This window comes from Myxocyprinus asiaticus, chromosome 23 (genome assembly GCF_019703515.2).
Source record: "Myxocyprinus asiaticus isolate MX2 ecotype Aquarium Trade chromosome 23, UBuf_Myxa_2, whole genome shotgun sequence".
In the NCBI taxonomy this organism is placed as follows: Eukaryota; Metazoa; Chordata; class Actinopteri; order Cypriniformes; family Catostomidae; genus Myxocyprinus; species Myxocyprinus asiaticus.
Window position 1 is genome coordinate 46,787,064 of NC_059366.1, and position 22,448 is coordinate 46,809,511.

The following is a 22,448-nucleotide window of genomic DNA, read 5'->3' on the forward strand; positions in this document are numbered from 1 at the left end:
AATGTATGATTAGAAATAATGTTTCTTTTTATCTTTTTGATCACCAGCTGACTGTAAATAACAGAACGGAGTTTTAAAGAGACATGAAATGTAAATGGGGTGTCTGGGTCTCGTCTTTGGATACAGAATATGCGGAACGAAGCAAAAGAAAACTTTGACTTGTAAAATGGGTATTGACTAGCTTGTACAAATATTTATTGTACACGTTCTCATATTCAAATCTACAAGCTCTCGAGTTTTGCAACACTTTTACCTTCTAACAGACGTCCCATAGGTGCGTTACTGGTCTGTAGTCATGCTTTAAAACGGAGAATGTTGTGAAAACAGTCCGGGGAAAAGTTTAACTAAAGTCAGAGTTGACGTTCTTAAATGCAATGTCAATTCCATTTCACGGCTGAACTAATGTGATGATGACAGCACGATCACAACAGATCCAGACCCACTGCAGCCCAATAAATTTCCTCTGTGTGAAACGAGACACAACACTCTGTAAAAGACGAGACTGAATCCATCTTCATTAATCGCCGGTTTCTTATTCAGTAAAAGGATTGCGGCGCTCAAGTTCTTCTTCGCCACTACACAACTCAATCTCTGCCGAGTAAAATTGGAACATTTACTCGTATAAAATACATATTGTAGTTGCATAGTGTGAAATTTGGTTGCATATGCATATGCTAGTGGTTTACTCACTATGTAGAGGGCTGTTTAAGTAAACAGCATCCAGTTATCATCTCAGTAATACAAATGGTTATTTGCAATATAAATTCAGTTTTGCGTATAAATGTCATCACATTCGGCAGTATGATCAAATAATGACTCAAGAAGATGTTTAAAGTTGAAATCACTTCAGGTACATTCATCAAACTGGAAAGTAGGGCTGCAACTAACGATTATTTTGATACTCGATTAATCTAATGATTATTCGACTATTCGGCGAATATTGCAACGATTAATCATTAGCTCTTAACCGATTATTCAGCTTGTTCCCTGACTTAAAAGGTTGTATTAAACGTGCTTACTAACAATAAAGAGGAAAAAATCATCTTTTAAAAATACCTCTAAATGACATTCACTGAATTAAAGGGAAAATACTTTTTATTAAGTTTAATTCAGTAATAAACTCACTGCAAGAAATCCTCTTGTTATCAAGTGTTTTTGTCTTGTTTTCCATTTAAAATTGTCTAAAAATCCTTAAAACAAGATACATTTACTTGAGAAGCAACATATAAGATATTTAGACTTTAAGAGAATGTATCTTAAATATAAGTATATTTTGTATATAAGTGTATTTTTCACTTGGTTATACTTCTGCAAGTGCAGTAAAGACAAAATATACTTCTATTCAAGATCTGTTCTCTAAAAGCAAGTTTAAATATCTGATATGCTGCTTCTCAGGTGAATGCATCTTTTTTAAAGGATTTTTAGATATTTTAAAATATTTATATTTTTAATATTATATTCAACATTCTCAGATAACATTTCTTTATTCTGCAGTATAGCTGCTAAAGTAAATGTACATTGTTTTAAAGGAGTTTTAGATATTTATATTGGAAAACAAGCCAAAATAAAAACAAATCAAAAATGTATTTTGTTGCGGTGTATAATGGGGTGAAGACTACCCTCTCTCACCTTTCTGTTCTCTTCAATCCATCTTTAACTCACAAAAAACACAAACTCTCTCTTATTAATAAAGCTGCATATTGACAATTTTCTTCACGATAAGAAATGCACAGTGACACATATATTATATTTCAATAAGTTGTCATCACGTTATAATCTAGCTGCATTAAGTGTGTGCGCTCGAGGGATGAGCGTCCCGTGACAGAGTGTGCATCAGCCGGTGCAGTTTCAATCTCTCCCCCTTAGATCGGGACATTCACACAACTCATAGAAGACGTGCTGACCGCACAGAGAAATGACCGTTTCAGAGTTTGTAGTTATTTACATGATCTGCTTCTGTATTATTTGAACTTTAATAAAGCTATAACGCATTAAATATAACTGCATTAAAGATGTAACGTATTAAATATAACCGCATTAAAGATGTAACGCATTAAACGTAACCGCATTAAAGATGTAACGCATTAAACGTAACCGCATTAAAGATGTAACGCATTAAATGTAACCGCATTAAAGATGTAAGGCATTAAATATATCTGCATTAAAGATGTAACGCATTAAATGTAACCGCATTAAAGATGTAACGCATTAAATGTGTCTGCATTAAAGATGTAACGCATTAAATATATCTGAATTAAAGATGTAATGCATTAAATATAACTGCATTAAAGATGTACCGCATTAAATGTAACTGCATTAAAGATGTAACGCATTAAATGTAACTGCATTAAAGATGTAACGCATTAAATATATCTGAATTAAAGATGTAACGCATTAAATATAACCGCATTAAAGATGTAACGCATTAAATATAACCGCATTAAAGATGTAACGCATTAAATATATCTGCATTAAAGATGTAACGCATTAAATATATCTGCATTAAAGATGTAACGCATTAAATATAACCGCATTAAAGATGTAACGCATTAAATATAACTGCATTAAAGATGTAACGCATTAAATGTAACTGCATTAAAGATGTAACGCATTAAATATAACCGCATTAAAGATGTAACGCATTAAATATAACTGCATTAAAGATGTAACGCATTAAATATAACCGCATTAAAGATGTAACGCATTAAATATAACTGCATTAAAGATGTAACGCATTAAATATATCTGCATTAAAGATGTAACGCCAGGGTGTTTCCTTTAAAGAGCTCCGGCTCCGCATATTCCACAACGAGAGTTGCTTCTGTATTTACTTCTTTTGTATTTTTGCATTATAATTCCCTCATACTTTATGATGTACATCAGCTGAAGCTGTTTGGAAAGTTTAGAGTGCATCTGTAATCTGTGTAATTCTTGCTCTCTTCAGTCAGACACAAACTGCAGTGCTGCTCTCACGTGTCATCATTAGAGTTTAATGTGATCACGTTACGTTAAATGAGATCAAACGACTATTCGACAACAACAAAAATTTGTCTACAATTTTTTATTGTCGAGGTTGTTGATAACGTTGACTGTTCGTTTCAGCCCTGCTGGAAATGGAAGTTCAATTCCAGTGCATTGCGGTATACAGTATCTCATGCAGTGTGCGCTGCTGTACACTGCACATTTTGACAAATGTAGTTGGTCATCCAGGTATTCCATGCATAGTGCAAAAACAGTATAGTATTATGTTAGGATGCTATTCTGAACATAGACATACAAGTTAAATGTCAAACAAAAAAGAGCATCCTGCTTCAATTATATAATGTTGAATTTGTGCATTTCATAATGTGTAAAAAATCCCACTTCAGCACCATGAATTTTAATCATATATTTTGGATGCAAACATTAGAATCAAGTCAATTTAATATGCAATCTTTTCATCTAACATCCATTACACCGGTAAATGAGTCTGTAACCTGAGAGATTGACTCGTAATTGCTTATTTAGCACTGTGACGTTGATACGACTTGAGTGGACAAAAACAGCTGAACACATTTCACCATCTCAGACAGATCAGTGTGAGAGGAGAATTCTGACATTCACCTAATGAGCATTCTGATTAGTTTGTTAGAGCGACAGATAGTTAATAAAGACCTTTGAGTAGCTTTGAGTTTGTTGGACTGTCACAACCAATGGCTGAGTTCGGAATATCATATTACTCTTTCTATTTATGCCATATTTATATACAACAGAGTAGTATGGTAGTATGACATTTCGAACTCAGCCAATGAGATGCCAAACAACAGCTGTGAAATCAAGATGATTGGAAAGGTAGAACTAATTAGCTTTTTCTTTATGATCCAACTTCTTAAAGGAATACTTCACCCAAAAATAAAAAAAATCTATAATTATTTACTCATTTGCTCATTTGTTTACTCGCCCTCATGTTGATCCAAACTCGTTTTAGTGTTCTTCAATGGAACACAAAAGGTGATGTTAGGCAGTATGTTTACACTGCTCTCTTCCATGCAATGAAAGTGAGTGGGGACTAAGGGTGTGTTCACACATGTAGTTCGGTTCTCTTGGTCCGGACCAAAAAAGAAAATGATACATTTAGTCCTGGTTCGCTTAGCGTTCACACTGCCATTTTTAACACCAAACCTAAAGATACAAAACCAAAGGCATCAGGAAAAAGTCACAACCTGATTGGACAGCTTTTATGACGTATATTTTTTGACGGAACTTGCTGATCATCCAAAACAATGCTGGCTGCTGGGCTAAATGCGCTCGTTATATTTATACATGTATATATGGTGGTATTTTTACTAGCTGAGAACAAACAAAGAGCTAATAAAATGTGTAAAGGAGTCAAAACAGTGCCAGGAATTCCTCTGTTGCACACACAAACGAAGATATGCTGCAAGGACGGCTGACGGCGGTTCTGACGGCGGTTCCGACGCCTGTACCGAACTGTAATGGGCAACATAGCTTCTATGATGAGAAGAACCAGGTATGCTTGAGGTCAGTATTAGGCAAATCACTTCCTGTTTTTGGTCCGTTTAGACGTCTTTGGTCCAGGCTGCGTTCATATATCAATCGAACCGCACCAGAGTTTGTTTAGAAGCGGACCGAGACCCACTATTCAGGCGGTCTTGGTCCGCTTGTTTGGTGCGCACCAAGGTTCGGGTGACAGCGTTCACACTTGTTCAAATGAACCGCACTAACAGAGTAATCACACCAAAGTTCGTTTTAATCAAACCAAACCTGCCAAGTGTGAACACACCCTAAGTCTGTCCTTATAGTGCTTTTTTGGTCACTTTTTGATTTTGCAGTGTTGGGGAAAATACTTTGGGAGGAATTCACTAAGAATGAATTGTGCCAGGTAAATGCGCTATTTGTTTACACACCTCTGCACTGGTTTACCGCCCCATTCACTAAAGGAATTATGCAGATCAGTCAACAGCGCAAATATGCCCACAAATTGTGCGCAGAACGCAATTTGCACGTGCAATTTTCGATTTTGTGTACTGATTCTGAGAGCTATACAGCGGAGGTTGCTGCAGACCACCATATGTGACGCACCCTGCCGGGACTGTACAGCAACACTATGATCCAGATCATCTCTTAAACATGCCAAAAGTACACTTGACTACCACACATCTGGATATACGTATGCCAGGCGATAACGTCTTCTCCATCATTTGATCATTATTTGATGAACTGCTAATGTGATCAGTTGAAAATGTACACAAATCTCTTTTAAATAAAATTAATTTTACCACCTGCTTTCATTCACAGTAATAGTGCAATCTAAACTGCTCCTGGCAATTTTTGTGAATGAAGAGCAATCTATAATAAGCATAATTTACAGAGAAAGGAGGCGTGTTTGCGTGGAAAGGAATGACAATGACTTCATTTAAATACTCAAGATGCAGCACAATTTCAGTGCTGATTCTGCATGCTAAAATAGATTGCGGGTGGTTAGTAAATAAGACACTGGTTTCTGCGCTGAAATACCATGTGCAAACGTGGCGCAACTGTTTAGTGAATTTGCCTCTTTGAAACTGTGTCTTCCCAAGCCACAAGCTTGTAGGATTTTATATGTAAATAATTAGTTAAAGAATCCTGGCCACGTTTGACCACCAAAATAATATAGGGAAATATATATGCAAGATAATTGACACCTGAGCAGATTAGAAATCTGATTAAAATTATCCACCATTCAATATGTAATACAACAGGCTCGTTGAATCTGCTAATAATTTCAAGGAATTTAGCTCAATAAGGGAATTAGCGATTGATTTGGGTAATATTAAAAGAATCAATGTTTACGTCCGGTCAAAGTCTTCGGCCAGCAACGAGTTGATCAGAACGTAAGATTAATTCTTATGGTAATACTAATTTCATGGCCATTGAAAATAATATCACAAATAAATTGAAATACTGTTTATGAGCATGTACCTTAGGATCGACAGATCTCAAGGAACCGATATAATTTAATCAAATACACAGTCAACTTCTCTTTGAATATAAACAAGTCTTTATTATCTAACTTACAACAAACAATTAAACTAACAAACAACTAAACTAACACATAGACAAACAAACATAAACATGGGTTGGTAAGTGAGCTTTGACAGAAGATGAATGGAAAATTATCTGTAACAGATAAATAATTAACTTTATGGAGTCTATAGACCTTGCCTTGACCAAACCCTGAGAACTTCATTTAGTATGCCATGATTTGAGATTGGGTTACTCAAATTATATTAAAGAAAGCACCAGATTTCAGCGAACATCTGGAAGACTGTACTTGTGTTGTTTGGCATGTGGAGTTCTTTGAAGTCCTTTGGCTTGGTTCAGTTCCAGGAGGCCTTTGTTTGGTTTGATGGATGGTTGATGGAATGACCAGGCAGAGCCCCAGAGGCGAGGACTCCCTCAAGAGAGAACTCTGGACTTCCCGGGACAGAGGTCAAATTGTGTGAAGGCCGTAGAGCAGAGAAGAGTGACCAATGGGGTCAGGCATGGCCTTTTAACCCTTTCTGTTTTGTCCAACCCCCAAAGGAATTGTACTTGCTGGATCTCTCCCTTTGCTGTCCTCCCCTTGAGATAATTAATTTATGGCCCATTGTTCTTTTTCCCACTCAAAACAGGGCAATGTTTAATCATGAAAATTATAACTGCAAATGACCCGAATATACCTGTACTTCACACCATCATTCTGGAATTTAAGAGACAATCAATTACATACCAAACACTTGTACTTTCTTAGTAAATTACAGTCATAATTCGGTTATAATGCATGAGTTTTAAACATGGATAATACATTACATGTTATGAAAAACATAATTGTCAGGGTTATCATCTGCATTGGATACATTTGTTCATATTTTTAGTATAATCCTACACATGGCTGTGTATTTGGATTGTAGTGAAATAAGAAAAGTCCAAAGTCCATGTCAAATGTTCATGAATTAAGCTTCATGTGAGATGGTAAGCCAGAAGCATGCCTCATGATTAGAATAATAATTTTAATTGTAGAGTGTTGGTTATATTGAAGAATATGGAGGCCTTCATTCTGTGATTTCATGGGTTGCCACGGCCACCATGAGCAAATGGTCTGGTTAGTCATGTGATGAGTAGAGGGGTTTATCTGATTAACACAAAGAGGAGAGAGGGGTTTCACTCTGCCTTTTCCAAGATTCCCCACTGTTCTTACGGCAGTTAAGATTTGCCAGATGTGAGAAACTCAGACTTGCTGGCACCAGTCCGAATTTTTATAGCTGAGGAGAAAGTCAGTGTAGATTCTGTATTTAAGACATTCTGTGTAGAATTTTTCAAGTTCTCCTAGTTCCCTTCATCTTTAAAAAGACGTTCCGTGTGTGCCACTCTTTCAGAAAATACACTCTCTTGTTTTCTGCCGAAGCGCCCAGGGGCGTTCTCTGCAGTGCACCAGTGCAGAGGAAGGAGAAGCCGCTGAAATGCGCCGTCAGATCCAGCAGGTGAATGAACAGTAGTATTCAGCTCAATGAGCATGACCGTTCGGCTCCGAAGAGAAAATCTGAATGAGTGGTTGCATACCAGCTCCTTTTATACCCGTATGTCTGGGGGAGTGGCATGCAAATACCGCTCGCCAATTTTCATTGTCCTTTTATCAAAGACCAGAGGTGTCTTGGGCTCCCAAGAGTGACCCCTAGTGTCACTACATTGACACAACGTCGAGTGAGTGACAGATAGGGAACTGTAGTAACCACAAAATTAACCATGGTAACTCAAATATTACTATTGTAAAACCATGGTTACTATATGGATACTACAGTATTACTGTATCTGTTGTATCAAAACCATGAATCTGTGAATCATTTATGTGAACTGGTTTGTTTACATTAACTGTCCAAAAAAAAACGATTCACTTAAATGCTATGCTGCTTGTTGGAAAAAAGCTTCACTGTTGGAAAAAATAGCTGAACTATTGTCACGCTACTGAAACATGTAGTTTAGTAGCAACACTACTTTTAGTTAAAAACTCCCCAAAACTGGGATCTTGGCGGCATCTGACCCTATTTGCTTACACTGTATGTAAAAGAGCACAAAAGAAAGAAAGTCATACAGGTTTGGAATGACATGAGGGTGAGTAAATTATGATTTTTTTTTTTTTTTGGTGACTGATTCCTCTTGAGCACTGTGTGTTTGCTGTTCATTTAATTAATCTGCTTTTTCTTTTTTCTCCATAGTGAATTTCGATCACTTCCAGATCCTCCGAGCCATCGGGAAGGGGAGTTTTGGGAAGGTAAGATGACTCGTTCATATCTATTATGTATGTATGTCTGAACTCTGTAAAATGTAAGACTCCACAAATCCTTCAGTGGCGCCTCCTCGCGAGGAACTTGTAAAAATAAATGAATGGATAGATGATGAAACAAATGTTTAATCCTGTGAAAAGAGCCATCAACTAAAGGAAAGACTGAGACCCGGGACAACAGAGGCTGATTCAGGTGAATTTGGATTGATTTTGGATTGCCACTCTGTGTGTCTCATCAGACCACATTAAGAGATCGAAATCAATGCTGTTGGGAAAACGACACTGTGGCTGGGCACCCTGGGTAATTCAGCCACTCTAATTACAGTACCTCAAGCTCTTGTTATCTGAAATGAGGGCGCATTGAGATTTATAGCATTAAGTAGGCCTCAAGTAATTACATTTACATTTTTCAATTAATCTGGGGCAGAGCTGTTAATTAATTTAACATGAGTGTGTGTGTGAGATTTAAACTGTGAGTGGACTTGAGAAAGACGATATGGTGTCCATAAGAAAGACCTTTAGAGTTTCAGAAGAGCTTGCATGGACACCAGAAAGTTGTTAATTGCTAGAAAGCTGGTTAGACTACAATTGGCATATGCGTTTACATGCCCTGTGTTAGCAACTTACTCTTTACTCCCTTATACATGCGGCTAGGTCAGTAAGAAGCTTGTAATTTCCCTGTGACACTTGTGTAACTTACAAATATGGGATCTGTGGAAGACTTTGCTATTTTATTCTCTGTTGCTTCACTCTTTTTCCAGATATTCCAGAGTTGTTGCTGTGTTTGTTTTCTTCACTTTCTATTGTGACCTGCAGCGGAATTACGCTGCAATAGTGGGGTTTCCCTCTTACATAAAACTCCAGGATTCCCCCAATATACGAGCGCATATACACGAATGTGAGGGACAGTCGATATTTTACATTGGTGTGTATAAATGGGTATAGTTTATATAGTGTGTGTGTGATTTCCCCACTGTACTCCCAGAAATGTTGAATTATTTCTGCTGTGTTGATATGTTGTTGGGCTCCATCCTATGACGTTAATTATCCGGTCTGTTCACGCACATGCGTACTCTTAAAAAAACCGGTTAAAACGCTGCGTTTACATGACCACATAAGCCGCATTCTCCGGGAGAAACCCAGGTGTGTTAAACCACTTTCACTTAATCCCTTAAACGGTGTAAGGTAAAATCAGTCTTCTAGTTTTCATGACGTTTTATATCGCCACTTTCTGCAAAAGCCCAGGAATAAACCATTTTCTTAAGTGCATTGAAATGTGGTTATTGGCTACATTTACATGCACCATCATAATGCGATTATTATGTGATTAAGCGAATACTTCAATTAAACTGTTGCTCGTGTAAACAGAATACTGTGATTATTTTATTGTGATTATGCTAATAATCAGAGTATTGATAATCGCGGAATACTCCTATTTTAACTGCTTTATACAGGCATGTAAACGCTTTAATCATATTTCTTCCACTCTGATCAAAGTGTGCCTGCATCAGTGCTGCAGATGGATGATGTTAAGCTCAAGCACAGGTTAATAAACATCACAAAACAGAAGAAGCTGCACTTACTTCATGGATTCATGCAAAACGGCATTTCCTTGCACCGTTTTCCAGCAGTGGTGCTCCCCATCTGCAAAATCTAAAGCCCCACGGTAAAAGAAAACATATTTTCTAAAGTTGTGAATGTCCGTTTGCAGTCTGAATTGAATGTTGGTGAGATAAAAAGATCACATATAGATCTATATGTACTATATATAGTACAGTGCTGATTCATAAGTAATTCACAACTTTCGATTGGATTCTGATTCACAAGCTCTTGATTGGATTCTGATTTTGATTTTATTCTATATCAATTCATACACATTTTGGTACAATGTCCATTTAACTTAAATATAAAATAAATTCTTTCTCAGCTCATGCTGTTAATTGTGAAGGGACCTTCTACATTTCTAGGTCACCCTTCTAGGTACAATTTTGAATATATAAATTTTACAAATTATAAATGTTGTCATTAGTTTTTCATCATATTGGTCACATTTTAGCTTTTGAAAATGGTCAAATTCAATATATTCCATCAATAAATGTCTTGGCACTGCATTTATTATATTGCATATATAGTTGTTATGGTTATTGTTTACATGCATAAATTGTTCTATTTACAAATATTTACTTTGATACTCAGACACACGCTAAATCGGTACTGTCTCTTTAAATAGACAACGGCATCTGAGCGCAAGGACAGGTGATTTTGTTCCTCAAATATTCTTTTGATGGCTTAGTATGAGGAAGATTTCACACATATCTAGGGTTGCCATCTCGGCTATGTCAAATTCCTGGACACCAGATCAATGACCGAAAAATGAATCTTACAAGAAATAAATAGGATTGTTTACTCCTTGTTTGATATGGAAATTACTGCATGGATCATATTTCATTTCAATTTCATAACAAAATTCCAGCAAAATTGTGTAATTTTTAACTAAATTAATGAAACTTAAAATATTCTTCTTCTTTTTTTATTTATTTATTTATTTTTTTATTTTGTTGACAATTGCTAAATTAAATTAAAATGTGTAAAATAAAAAATCTGACTGAGACTAACCTTTAGCATTGAGCAAATTTTAAAATCTTTGAAACGTCATTGTCTTAATTGTTTGGTGTTTTACGTAAAGCAACCAAACTGGAGTGTAAAATAAACAGCCCCATATCCATAACACATTTTTGATATGATGACATACTTTTATTACTATTAATATTCATTCATGTTAAGATAAATTGTAGCCATTGCTGAAGCTCAAATGCAGCAACGAATATGCCTTTTCTTTTTTCATGCATTGTAATAAATACTAATACAATAAATGTAGCCATTTTAATAAATGTTTTAATTAACATTCATTATACTGATTTAAGAATAGACCACTGAAAGTGAAAACCCCTTATCTGTTGACCACTAATATGAATATCAAATTAGGAATATTTATTTTTATATTAATTATATTTATATAAACTTTGTATGGCTTAAACTATATTTATAATTAATAGGGATGCACCGATATGAACATTTTGGCAAATTTAAAAAAATATATATATTTTTTTTATTTTCTCCCGAATTTGGAATGTCAAATTCCCAATGCACTCTAAGTCCTTGTGGTGGTATAGTGACTCGCCTCAATCCGGGTGGTGGAGGACGAATCTCTGTTGCCTCCACGTCTGAGACCGTCAATCCGTGCATCTTATCACGTGGCTTGTTGAGCACGTTACCGCGGAGACGTAGTGCGTGTGGAGGATTCACGCTATTCTCCGCGGCATCCATGCACAACTCACCACATGCCCCACGAGAGCGAGAACCACATTATAGCGACCACGTGGAGGTTACCCCATGTGACTCTACCCTTCTTAACAACCGGGCCACTTTGGTTACTTTAGGAGACCTGGCTGGAGTCACTCAGCACACCCTGGATTCGAACTCACGACTCCAGGTGTGATAGTCAGCGTCAATACTCGCTGAGCTACCCAGGACCTTAACTGCTTATTTTTAGAGGTTTTCGGTCCAATCATTAGTACCTCTGTTTGTCGGAATTGAGTAGAAGGAAATTTCTGGCCATCCAATCTTTGATTTCATTGATACACTCTGTTAATTTGGAGAATTGTGAAATTTCGTCAGGTTTAGAAGAAATATAAAGTTGGTATCGTCGACATAACAGTGGAAACTTATTCCACGATTCCTGATAATATCTCCCAGGGGAAGCATATATAAGGAGAAAAGCAGAGGCCCTAAAACTGATCCCTGTGGCACTCAATACTTAACTTTTGTTTGATTTGACAATTCCTCGTTTACACAGACAAAGTGGTAGCGGTCTGATAAATAGGACCTAAACCATGCTAATGCAAGTCCACAAATGCCAACATAATTCTCCAGCCTATTCAAGAGAATGTCGTGATCTATCGTGTCGAAGGCAGCACTAAGATCTAAAAGCTCTAGAAGAGAAATGCAGCCGCGATTAGATGATAAGAGCAAGTCATTAGTAACTCTGATAAGTGCAGTCTCTGAACTGTGATGGGGCCTAAATCCTGACTGAAATTCTTCATATATACTATTTCTCTGTAGAAATGAACATATTTGGGAGGACACTACTTTTCCAGTATTTTAGACATTAATGGTAGATTTGAAATCAGTCTATAATTAGCCAATTCTCCAGGATCAAGCTGAGGCTTCTTAATAAGCGGTTTGATAACTGCCATTTTAAAGTTTCTTGGGACATGTCCTAAGGATAGAGAGGAGTTAACAATATTAAGAAGAGGTTCTGACATTACAGGGAATACCTCTTTTAAGAGCTTAGTTGGTATTGGATCTAACATACATGTTGTGGCTTTTGATGTTTTGATAAGTTTTGTTAACTCTTCATGACCTATGACAGCAAAGGATTGAAGTTGCTCATGAGGAAAATTATGAGACACTGTTTTCTGAGGTACTCTGACAGATGATTGCATAATTCCAATTTTACTATTGTGCTGCGACGGAATATCTGGTTCAGTCGATGCTTTATTCCTAACCAATTTAGCCACAGTACTGAATAAACACCTAGGATTTTTGTGGTTATTTTCTGAATTTGCACAAATATGCTGACCTGGCAGCTTTTAGTGCCTGTCTGTAGCTACAGACACTATCCTTCCATGCACCACAAAATATTTTCCAAGCTGCTGTCTTGAGAGCATGTGTGTGATCATTGTACCATGGTGTGGGGCTTTTTTCTTTAACTTTCTTTCATCGAAGGTGGGGGGGGCACACTATCAAGAGTGCTAGAGAAGACTGTATTTATACTTTCTGTTATTACATCAAGTTCTTCTAGACTTTTTGGCTTACTGAGTGTATGAGATAGATCTGGAAGATTATTAGTGAAGCTACCTTTAGTGGTCGAAAGAATAGTTATAGAGTGACATTAGCTAATTCATAAAAAATATTTATTGATCGGTTATATTTTTCCTATTTTTTACTTTCACTTTTTTAATTCATAAAAAAAATTAAATTAAAACATCACATTTCTCAGCAAATAATCAGAGTAATGGCAAGTAGCATGTAAACAGGATTGAAGAGGTTTGCCCAAATCATGTAAACATCTTAATCTGATTATTCCTTATACTTGGATTATTGCAATACAAAGTATTGGTGTACAAGTAAACGTAGCCACTGTCTCCTACTCAGTGCGCTCAGATTTGTCAAGGGTTGGAATCAAAAGTCAAAGATCCCAACATGAAATCTCATCAAATTCTCCCAAGAGTATAGCAGTATCATTATTTTTCATTCATTATTTTTATATCATTATTTCTTTATTAATTTAAAATGTTTTATCGCTGATAAGCTTTATTTCATAAGTCCTGACTGTAACACACAACTTTGAACATAAACTACAGCTGTGCTGTACAGCTTTCCTTTATTCACATACTGTACTTCAAACTCTAACACAACATGAGAGTCGTGGACTAGAATAGGTGTTTCTCCCAGTAACCTCTGAGCCTGAAAGGGTTTTAATGCTCATTAGATCATATTCTCTCTATGATCATCTATAGCAGGGGTCAGCAACCTATGGCACTCGTGCCAGCATTGGTACGCAGAGGGGTAACCACTGGCACGCCAGCAACGGCGAGAGAGGAGTAGACCATTTTATTTATGTAAATTCTGCACCTGCATTCCAATCTACATCTTGATGTAATCCTTCCTCATGATCATGCAGTATATTTTCATGAGCTGAATGGGAGGCTAAACAAAAAGTGAAAATGTGACGAGACTGCAGTATACCCAACAGAATCTTGCAGCGCGTGCAAGCCATTCGTGCATCACGAGCCAGCAGCGCTTCACTTTCGGTTAATCATGCAAGTAAACGTGCCCGCTTTGCTTGGGTCAGGCAAATATACAGTTGTGCTCAAAAGTTTGCATACCCTGGCAGAAATTGTGAAATTTTGGCATTGATTTTGAAAATATGACTGATCATGCAAAAAAACTTTTATTTAAGGATAGTGATCATATGAAGCCATTTATCATCACATAGTTGTTTGGCTCCTTTTTAAATCATAATGATAACAGAAATCACCCAAATGGCCCTGATTAAAAGTTTACATACCCTTGAATGTTTGGCCGTGTTACAGACACACAAGGTGACACACACAGGTTTAAATGGCAATTAAAGGTTAATTTCCCACACCTGTGGCTTTTTAAATTGCAATTAGTGTCTGTGTATAAATAGTCAATGAGTTTGTTAGCTCTCACGTGGATGCACTGAGCAGGCTAGATACTGAGCCATGGGGAGCAGAAAAGAACTGTTAAAAGACCTGCGTAACAAGGTAATGAAACTTTATAAAGATTGAAAAGGATATAAAAAGATATCCAAAGCCTTGAAAATGCCAGTCAGTACTGTTCAATCACTTATTAAGAAGTGGAAAATTCGGGGATCTCTTGATACCAAGCCAAGGTCAGGTAGACCAAGAAAGATTTCAGCCACAACTGCCAGAAGAATTGTTCGGGATACAAAGAAAAACCCACAGGTAACCTCAGGAGAAATACAGGCTGCTCTGGAAAAAGATGGTGTGGTTGTTTCAAGGAGCACAATACGACGATACTTGAACAAAAATGAGCTGCATGGTCGAGTTGACAGAAAGAAGCCTTTACTGCGCCAATGCCACAAAAAAGCCCGGTTACAAAATGCCCGACAACACCTTGACACGCCTCACAGCTTCTGGCACACTGTAATTTGGAGTGACAAGACCAAAATAGAGCTTTATGGTCACAACTATAAGCGCTATGTTTGGAGAGGGGTCAACAAGGCCTATAGTGAAAAGAATACCATCCCCACTGTGAAGCATGGTGGTGGCTCACTGATGTTTTGGGGGGGTGTAAGCTCTAAAGGCACGGGGAATCTTGTGAAAAGTGATGGCAAGATGAATGCAGCATGTTATCAGAAAATACTGGCAGACAATTTGCATTCTTCTGCACGAAAGCACAAGGCCAAGTTGCCCCTCCAGTGGTTACAGCAGAAAAAGGTGAAGGTTCTGGAGTGGCCATCACAGTCTCCTGACCTTAATATCATCGAGCCACTCTGGGGAGATCTCAAACGTGCGGTTCATGCAAGACAACCAAAGACTTTGCATGACCTGGAGGCATTTTGCCAAGACGAATGGGCAGCTATACCACCTGCAAGTATTTGGGGCCTCATAGACAACTTTTTAAGAACTAAGGGTATGCAGACTTTTGAACAGGGGTCATTTCATTTTTTTCTTTGTTGCCATGTTTTGTTTTATGATTGTTCCATTCTGTTATAACCTACAGTTGAATATGAATCCCATAAGAAATAAAAGAAATGTGTTTTGCCTGCTCACTCATGTTTTCTTCAAAAATGGTACATATATTACCAATTCTCCAAGGGTATGCAAACTTTTGAGCACAACTGTACATTAAACCTGGAAACCTGGTTTTAGGATTTTGGAGCTGCGATTCACCAAAAGGGATGAATAGTTGATCAGCATGTGATGCACCAATGGCTTACACGTGCATCGCGAGTCTCGTCACACTTTAATAGTGTTTAGCCTCTGATTCAGCTGATGAAAACACGCTGCGTGATCATGAGGAAGGATTACATCAAGATGTAGATTGGAATGCAGGTGCGAAAAACTTCATATAAATAAAATAGCTTGCTCCTCTCTCTCTGTTGCTTTTGTGATTTTGACAAATTTATGACATAATATAAGAAATATTTAAGATTCCACACAATTTCATGATCAGTGATCAAATAAGCAAATTTGTGACATTAACTGTGTTAACTCATTTTGAACAAAAGGACAGGTTTATTTCATTAGAGCACTTTCACAACACACTAACCCTCTGTGAAAATTCACATGCAAGACTTTTCACATGCAGGTTTTGCACAAATTTTTCACTCAAACTGTTATGCTGATAATATAATTTGTAATGAAAAACAAACGATTAAAATAAAAAAAAATGCAAATGTCACTCCATGTCAAAAAGGTTGCTGACCGCTGATCTATAGTGATAAAATGACTCATTACTGTCTCTGTCTCTTTTTGAATCACCGCATGTAATATTTGTTCTTCGGTGCGTCTGATCGGATCAGTCTGTGATCTTTCCCTTTTCTCTTTTTAAACGGTCTTTTAGGAAATAAGTGACCCGCTTTTGAAAGCCACATCAGCGGCTGTGGTGCATTACATCACGTCTGCATGAGTTATACTCTTCCACATCACCCACTCCTTACGGCAGGGCAAGTTTACTCTCGCTGCATGATCGCAAGAACCATAAAAATATGATAAATGGCTTCATATGGCAGAGGCTTTCTCCTTTCTATTCTCCTGAGCTTTACACCTGAGTGATGAGAAGGAGAAAACACGATTGCTAATGCTTTTATTCTCTCATGTGCGGATGAATTCATACACAAAGAGCAGCTGTTTTAATATACAACTTTACACTTTTGCTGTCAGTATGTGTGCGGCAGGACTGAATATTAAATCGTGTCCTTGTAGCGAAGCCTCTTGTTCTGTGAGAGATGTCATGCAGACATTAATAACCCCTTAGAGCAGAGAAAAGCCTTGAGAGTCTCCAGCTCATAACATCAGTCATCTCTGAAGACACGAACACTTCAACAGCAGGAGAACAGAAGAATTAATGCCATTGCTTTTATAAAATTATAAGCTTCATATTTTTGCCTTTAAACTCTCCAAAAATGTGCCCCATTCACTTCCATTGTAAGTGCTTCACTGTGACCTCGATGTTTGCTTTTTTATAAAGAAAAGGAGTGACGAGTCGAAATAAATTTTTGTGGCCAACATTATGCCACAAATGCTGTCAATTGAGCTGAACTTGTACTAAACCCGGAATATTCCTTTAAAAGGATAGTTCACCTAAAAATAAATTTCTGTCATCATTGAATCACCCTCATGTTGTTCCCAGCTAGTATGACTTTCTTCTGTGCAACACAAAAGATATTAAGCAGTTTGCTAGTCTCAGTCACTGTTCACTTTTATTGCATCTTGTTTCAATAAAATGAAAGTGAATGGTGACCAACATTCTGCCTAACATCTCCTTTTGTTTTCCTGTGAAGAAAGAAAGTAATACGAGATGTGAACAACATGAGGGTGAGTAAACAGTGACAATGATGATGACAAATGATGACAAAATGATAGAAGTTTCACTTGTGGTGAATCTAATTTTTAACATGTATATATCCTCTTGTATATTGTTATTATTGCCTTTTTGAACAGATGTTGTGTAACTTTTTATTCCTGTGGTGAAAATCCACTGAACTTTGCGTGCATGAAGGATCTGTTGCTAATTGCATTTTATGTCATTTTGGGATGGATGGAAATGTATGGTTGCCTAGCAACTAGCAGATAAATTTGAACATCAGCATGTGTTTTAGCTGAAGACTTTCACATTCCTCCACATGAGGAACAAATTGGCCTGAAGGACCTAAGATTTCTTTGTAACTCTTTCAATGCATCCGCACGTCTGGTCTCACAGAATTGCGTTACTATACCAACATGATTTTTACGTGGCTTGTTTCCTGGTGAAATGAACATTTGAGGAACTACAACAACAATTAATTTTATTCACTTTTACACAAGTCACGAGTAAAAACGCCAGATTATCAGTTCATAAACACTTACTTTTCGCCCTGTTCCTCACACAATGCTATCTTATGACATCTAAACAGTTTTACTATAGTGCATGACTCATTTTAACATTTGTATTACATAATCAACTACATTTACAAGCTTGTTTGAGTGTGATCAGATTGCACGGTAGCTCGACTGATAGAGCGTTGCACTTGTGATGTGAAGGAGCAGGGTACGAGTCATGAAGAGTTCGCGAGTCCACACGTGAACCCAAAGTATCATAGAAGCACCACAAAATGATGTGGTTGTGTTTTTCATCTCACATTTGCTTTTTCTGACACTATCGGTTAGGTTTAGGTTTAAGGTTTAGGGTAGAGAGGATGGTTTTGTTGATTTAAAACATGATTTAATTCGCTTTTAGAGCCAGACAGTGGACATTTCACCTCAGAAATGCTGATATACGTCACGTCATTTTCATGTGATGAGGCTAGTTGTTTTGTTCGTGTAAAGTTTTAGTAGTTAAAGTAAAGGACCAAAAACAGGAGTGTAGCTGGCGTCTCCTCTTCGGTGGTTATCTAGTTACTGTGGTAAACAGATGTTGATTGGATGCAAACATACTGCTGTTTGGAACCATATAAACATGGTAAGATGAAATCAGAGCAAACCACCTTAAACATCCGTCTCTGTGTGTGAGGGGTTTTTAATTACCTTGCCGCTTGATGACAGGAGCCCATGTGTGTGTCTCCTGCTGTGATGTGTGTGGTGTGACATGCTCCTTTGGAGAGCGCCGTGGCCAGGGGGTTGACAGGATTATATTCTCTCAGACACGAGATCAGACCTCCAGAGTTGATGGTCTTGACATGAGCTGCTTTTAACAATACAGACAGAGATATCAGAGCTGTGTGGTGAGTGGTCCGTCTGACTTCAGAAACTTGCAGATGGTTAGTTTGTATTTTTGGCCTAGAGAGGAAATTTTGAGTAGAGTTGGGAACTTCGATTAAGTTTAGCAAATTGCTTCGTTTAGCTGGCTCGTTTCATTAAACATGTTCATAAAACGATTTACAATCGTGTGATCACTCAAAAGTGTTCTCTGTGCGACATTTTACATTTATGTTTTGTAGTAAAATTACTGCTTTTTCACAGTATTTTCACTATTAGGTTAAATAGATTGTGTCAAATGTTGTTTATCCTTCCAACATTACTAACATTAACAATGTTGAGAACATCACCCTTACAAAAATGTAGAGTTCTGGCAAGTTTGCCGCAAAGCTCATTTGCGTGTGAAAATGATTATTTGCCACTCATTATTTTCATGTGCCAATGAGCTTTTGATTTGCCACAAATGTTTGCCAGAAGTTTGCAGCTCTTCGCCAGTAGTGGTGAACCTGCAGCAAACCTTTGGGAACAATTGACAATTTGCCGCAAGTTTGCCGCAAAGCTCATTTGCGTGTGAAAATGATTAGTGGCGAATTTCATTTGCGTGTGAAAATGATCAGTGGCGAATTTGCCGCAAGTTTGACGCAAAGCCCGTTTGCGCGTGAAAAGGATCAGTGGCGAATTTGCCGCAAGTTTGACGCAAAGCCCGTTTGCGCGTGAAAAGGATCAGTGGCGAATTTGCCGCAAGTTTGACGCAAAGCCCGTTTGCGCGTGAAAAGGATCAGTGGCGAATTTGCCGCAAGTTTGACGCAAAGCCCGTTTGCGCGTGAAAAGGATCAGTGGCGAATTTGCCGCAAGTTTGACACAAAGCCCGTTTGCGCGTGAAAAGGATCAGTGGCGAATTTGCCGCAAGTTTGACGCAAAGCCCGTTTGCGCGTGAAAAGGATCAGTGGCGAATTTGCCGCAAGTTTGACGCAAAGCCCGTTTGCGCGTGAAAAGGATCAGTGGCGAATTTGCCGCAAGTTTGACGCAAAGCCCGTTTGCGCGTGAAAAGGATCAGTGGCGAATTTGCCGCAAGTTTGACGCAAAGCCCGTTTGCGCGTGAAAAGGATCAGTGGCGAATTTGCCGCAAGTTTGACGCAAAGCCCGTTTGCGCGTGAAAAGGATCAGTGGCGAATTTGCCGCAAGTTTGACGCAAAGCCCGTTTGCGCGTGAAAAGGATCAGTGGCGAATTTGCCGCAAGTTTGACGCAAAGCCCGTTTGCGCGTGAAAAGGATCAGTGGCGAATTTGCCGCAAGTTTGACGCAAAGCCCGTTTGCGCGTGAAAATGATCAGTGGCGAATTTGCCGCAAGTTTGACGCAAAGCCCGTTTGCGCGTGAAAATGATCAGTGGCGAATTTGCCGCAAGTTTGACGCAAAGCCCATTTGCGCGTGAAAATGATCAGTGGCGAATTTGCCGCAAGTTTGACGCAAAGCTCATTTGCGCGTGAAAATGATCAGTGGCGAATTTGCCGCAAGCTTGACGCAAAGCTCATTTGCGCGTGAAAATGATCAGTGGCGAATTTACCGCAAGCTTGACGCAAAGCTCATTTGCGCGTGAAAATGATCAGTGGCGAATTTGCCGCAAGTTTGACGCAAAGCTCATTTGCGCGTGAAAATGATCAGTGGCGAATTTGCCGCAAGTTTGCATCAAATTTGCAGTGAACTCTTGATTTCTGTAAGGGCACTAACAAAACTTTTGCCAATATAACTAATAATATTAATTATTGACAATATTAATTGTTCCCATTTCAAAGTTTAAGTCTAAAAATAGTCATCATACCTTACATTTGATTGCTTTACCAACGCTTTGAGAATCGGTTTGATCAAGTCATTAAAAAAAGAATGGTTTCAAATGAATGATTTTTTCATGAATCGGATATCACTAATTTGGAGTTCTGAAAGTCACTGTATGTTTTCATAGTACAATGAACTCTTTTATCTCTAAAGATCAAGAAAAGATTTATTCCTCATGATACATGAGCACTTTTCAAAGTTTAGGCCTCATGCCAGCATACAAATAACTTCAAATAGATGGTTCACACTGTTTTTAGGCCAAATCTCAGCTTAATTGCAATCTTAGGTTCTGCATAAATTGCAACTGGGACATGACAAACTGAGCGCTCATCAGAACTGGAGCTAATTAGTTTGGGAACTGCACATACTAAATTGTGAACATTCTTGAACTGGAAAAACCTACTGCTAATTAGTGGTGATTGCTAAGTCAGGCATCACTGTAACTATTGCTCGAAAAATTGTCATTGCTTGGAACACTGTATCTTTAAGTATTAGACTTTTACATGATTAGAATTTGACAGTAAAAAAAAAAAAAAAAACACCCAGAAAACACTGGCATCATGACAGTCATGAAAGTTCTGCACCGGCAAACACAACTTTTATTTCACTTTAGGAAATATGAAAATCTAGTATATCGCCGATGTTCAGCGTGGAGAGGATGAGGGATATGAAGAGTTATTTAGAAAAGAGTCTCTGGCCATGACGTGTGTGTTTGTGAGAGCCTGATGAGACCCTGAAAGCACGAAGAGTGTCAGTTTTCTGTCAGAAGACACAGAGGGACTTCATTTTCTTCTCGGAGTTTGTGGATGTTCGGTTGTCAGCTTGAGACTCTCTGGAGAAGCATTTCAAATGATCTCCTCGGGCTGTGGGTGCAATTGTAAACGTTGTCTCTGTGTATTTGATATAAAGAGGCAGCAACAATGTTCCTTTTGTCATTTAACGGATGTGTTTCATCCAAACATGTGTCAACCAGTCTAATGCAGGAGCATTTACCCTGGGGTTTAGTCACTTGCTCAAGGGTGCAGTGGTGATGGTACTGTACACTGCGTCCTGAAGCTAAGACAGCTGCTGTTTTGTGTATGAAGACACCTCATAAGGGCACTGGTTTCAAAAAGCCTTCCAAAACACCATAACATCGTGTCTAATGATCGAAAACAGATTGAAATGAGCTTTCAACTAGGGCAGGGTATTTCCCGTTTCAATTCGATTCTGATTCACAAGCTCTTGATTCGATTCAGATTAAATTCAATTCGATATCTATTCATATGGGTATATTTCAGTTATAATGTCCCTTCTGCTTACATATGAAAGAAATTCTGTCCTAGGGGACTTATACAGGGGAACAATGTACATTACAAAAATGTTCATTTTTATCCCCTTTTCCTCCCAATTTGGAATGCCCAATTCCCACTACTTAGTAGGTCCTCGTGGTGATGCGGTTACTCACCTCAATCCGGGTGGTGGAGGACGAGTCTCAGTTGCCTCCACTTCTGAGACCGTCAATCTGCGCATCTTATCACGTGACTCATCGTGCATGACACCGCGGAGACTCACAGCATGCGGAGGCTCATGCTACTCTCCGCGATCCACGCACAACTTACCACACGCCCCATTGAGAGCGAGAACCACTAATCACGACCACGAGGAGGTTACCCCATGTGACTCTACCCTCCCTAGCAACCGGGCCAATTTGGTTGCTTACGAGACCTGGCTGGAGTCACTCAGCACGCCCTGGATTTGAACTCGTGACTCCAGGGGTGATAGTCAATACTCGTACATTTTGGTCACATTTTTGCTTAAAA

The 22,448-nt window shown here is 38.2% G+C and overlaps 1 protein-coding gene across 1 annotated transcript in view; it reads left to right on the forward strand.

Annotated features, from left to right (window-relative positions):
* The window catches only part of LOC127414379 (serine/threonine-protein kinase 32C), a 123,592-nt gene that overhangs the window by 27,597 nt on the left and 73,547 nt on the right, over positions 1-22,448 (forward strand). The window contains exon 2 of the mRNA XM_051652377.1: positions 8,235-8,290. Coding sequence (XP_051508337.1) covers positions 8,235-8,290 — 56 coding nt within the window. The remainder of the gene's footprint in view (positions 1-8,234; positions 8,291-22,448) is intronic.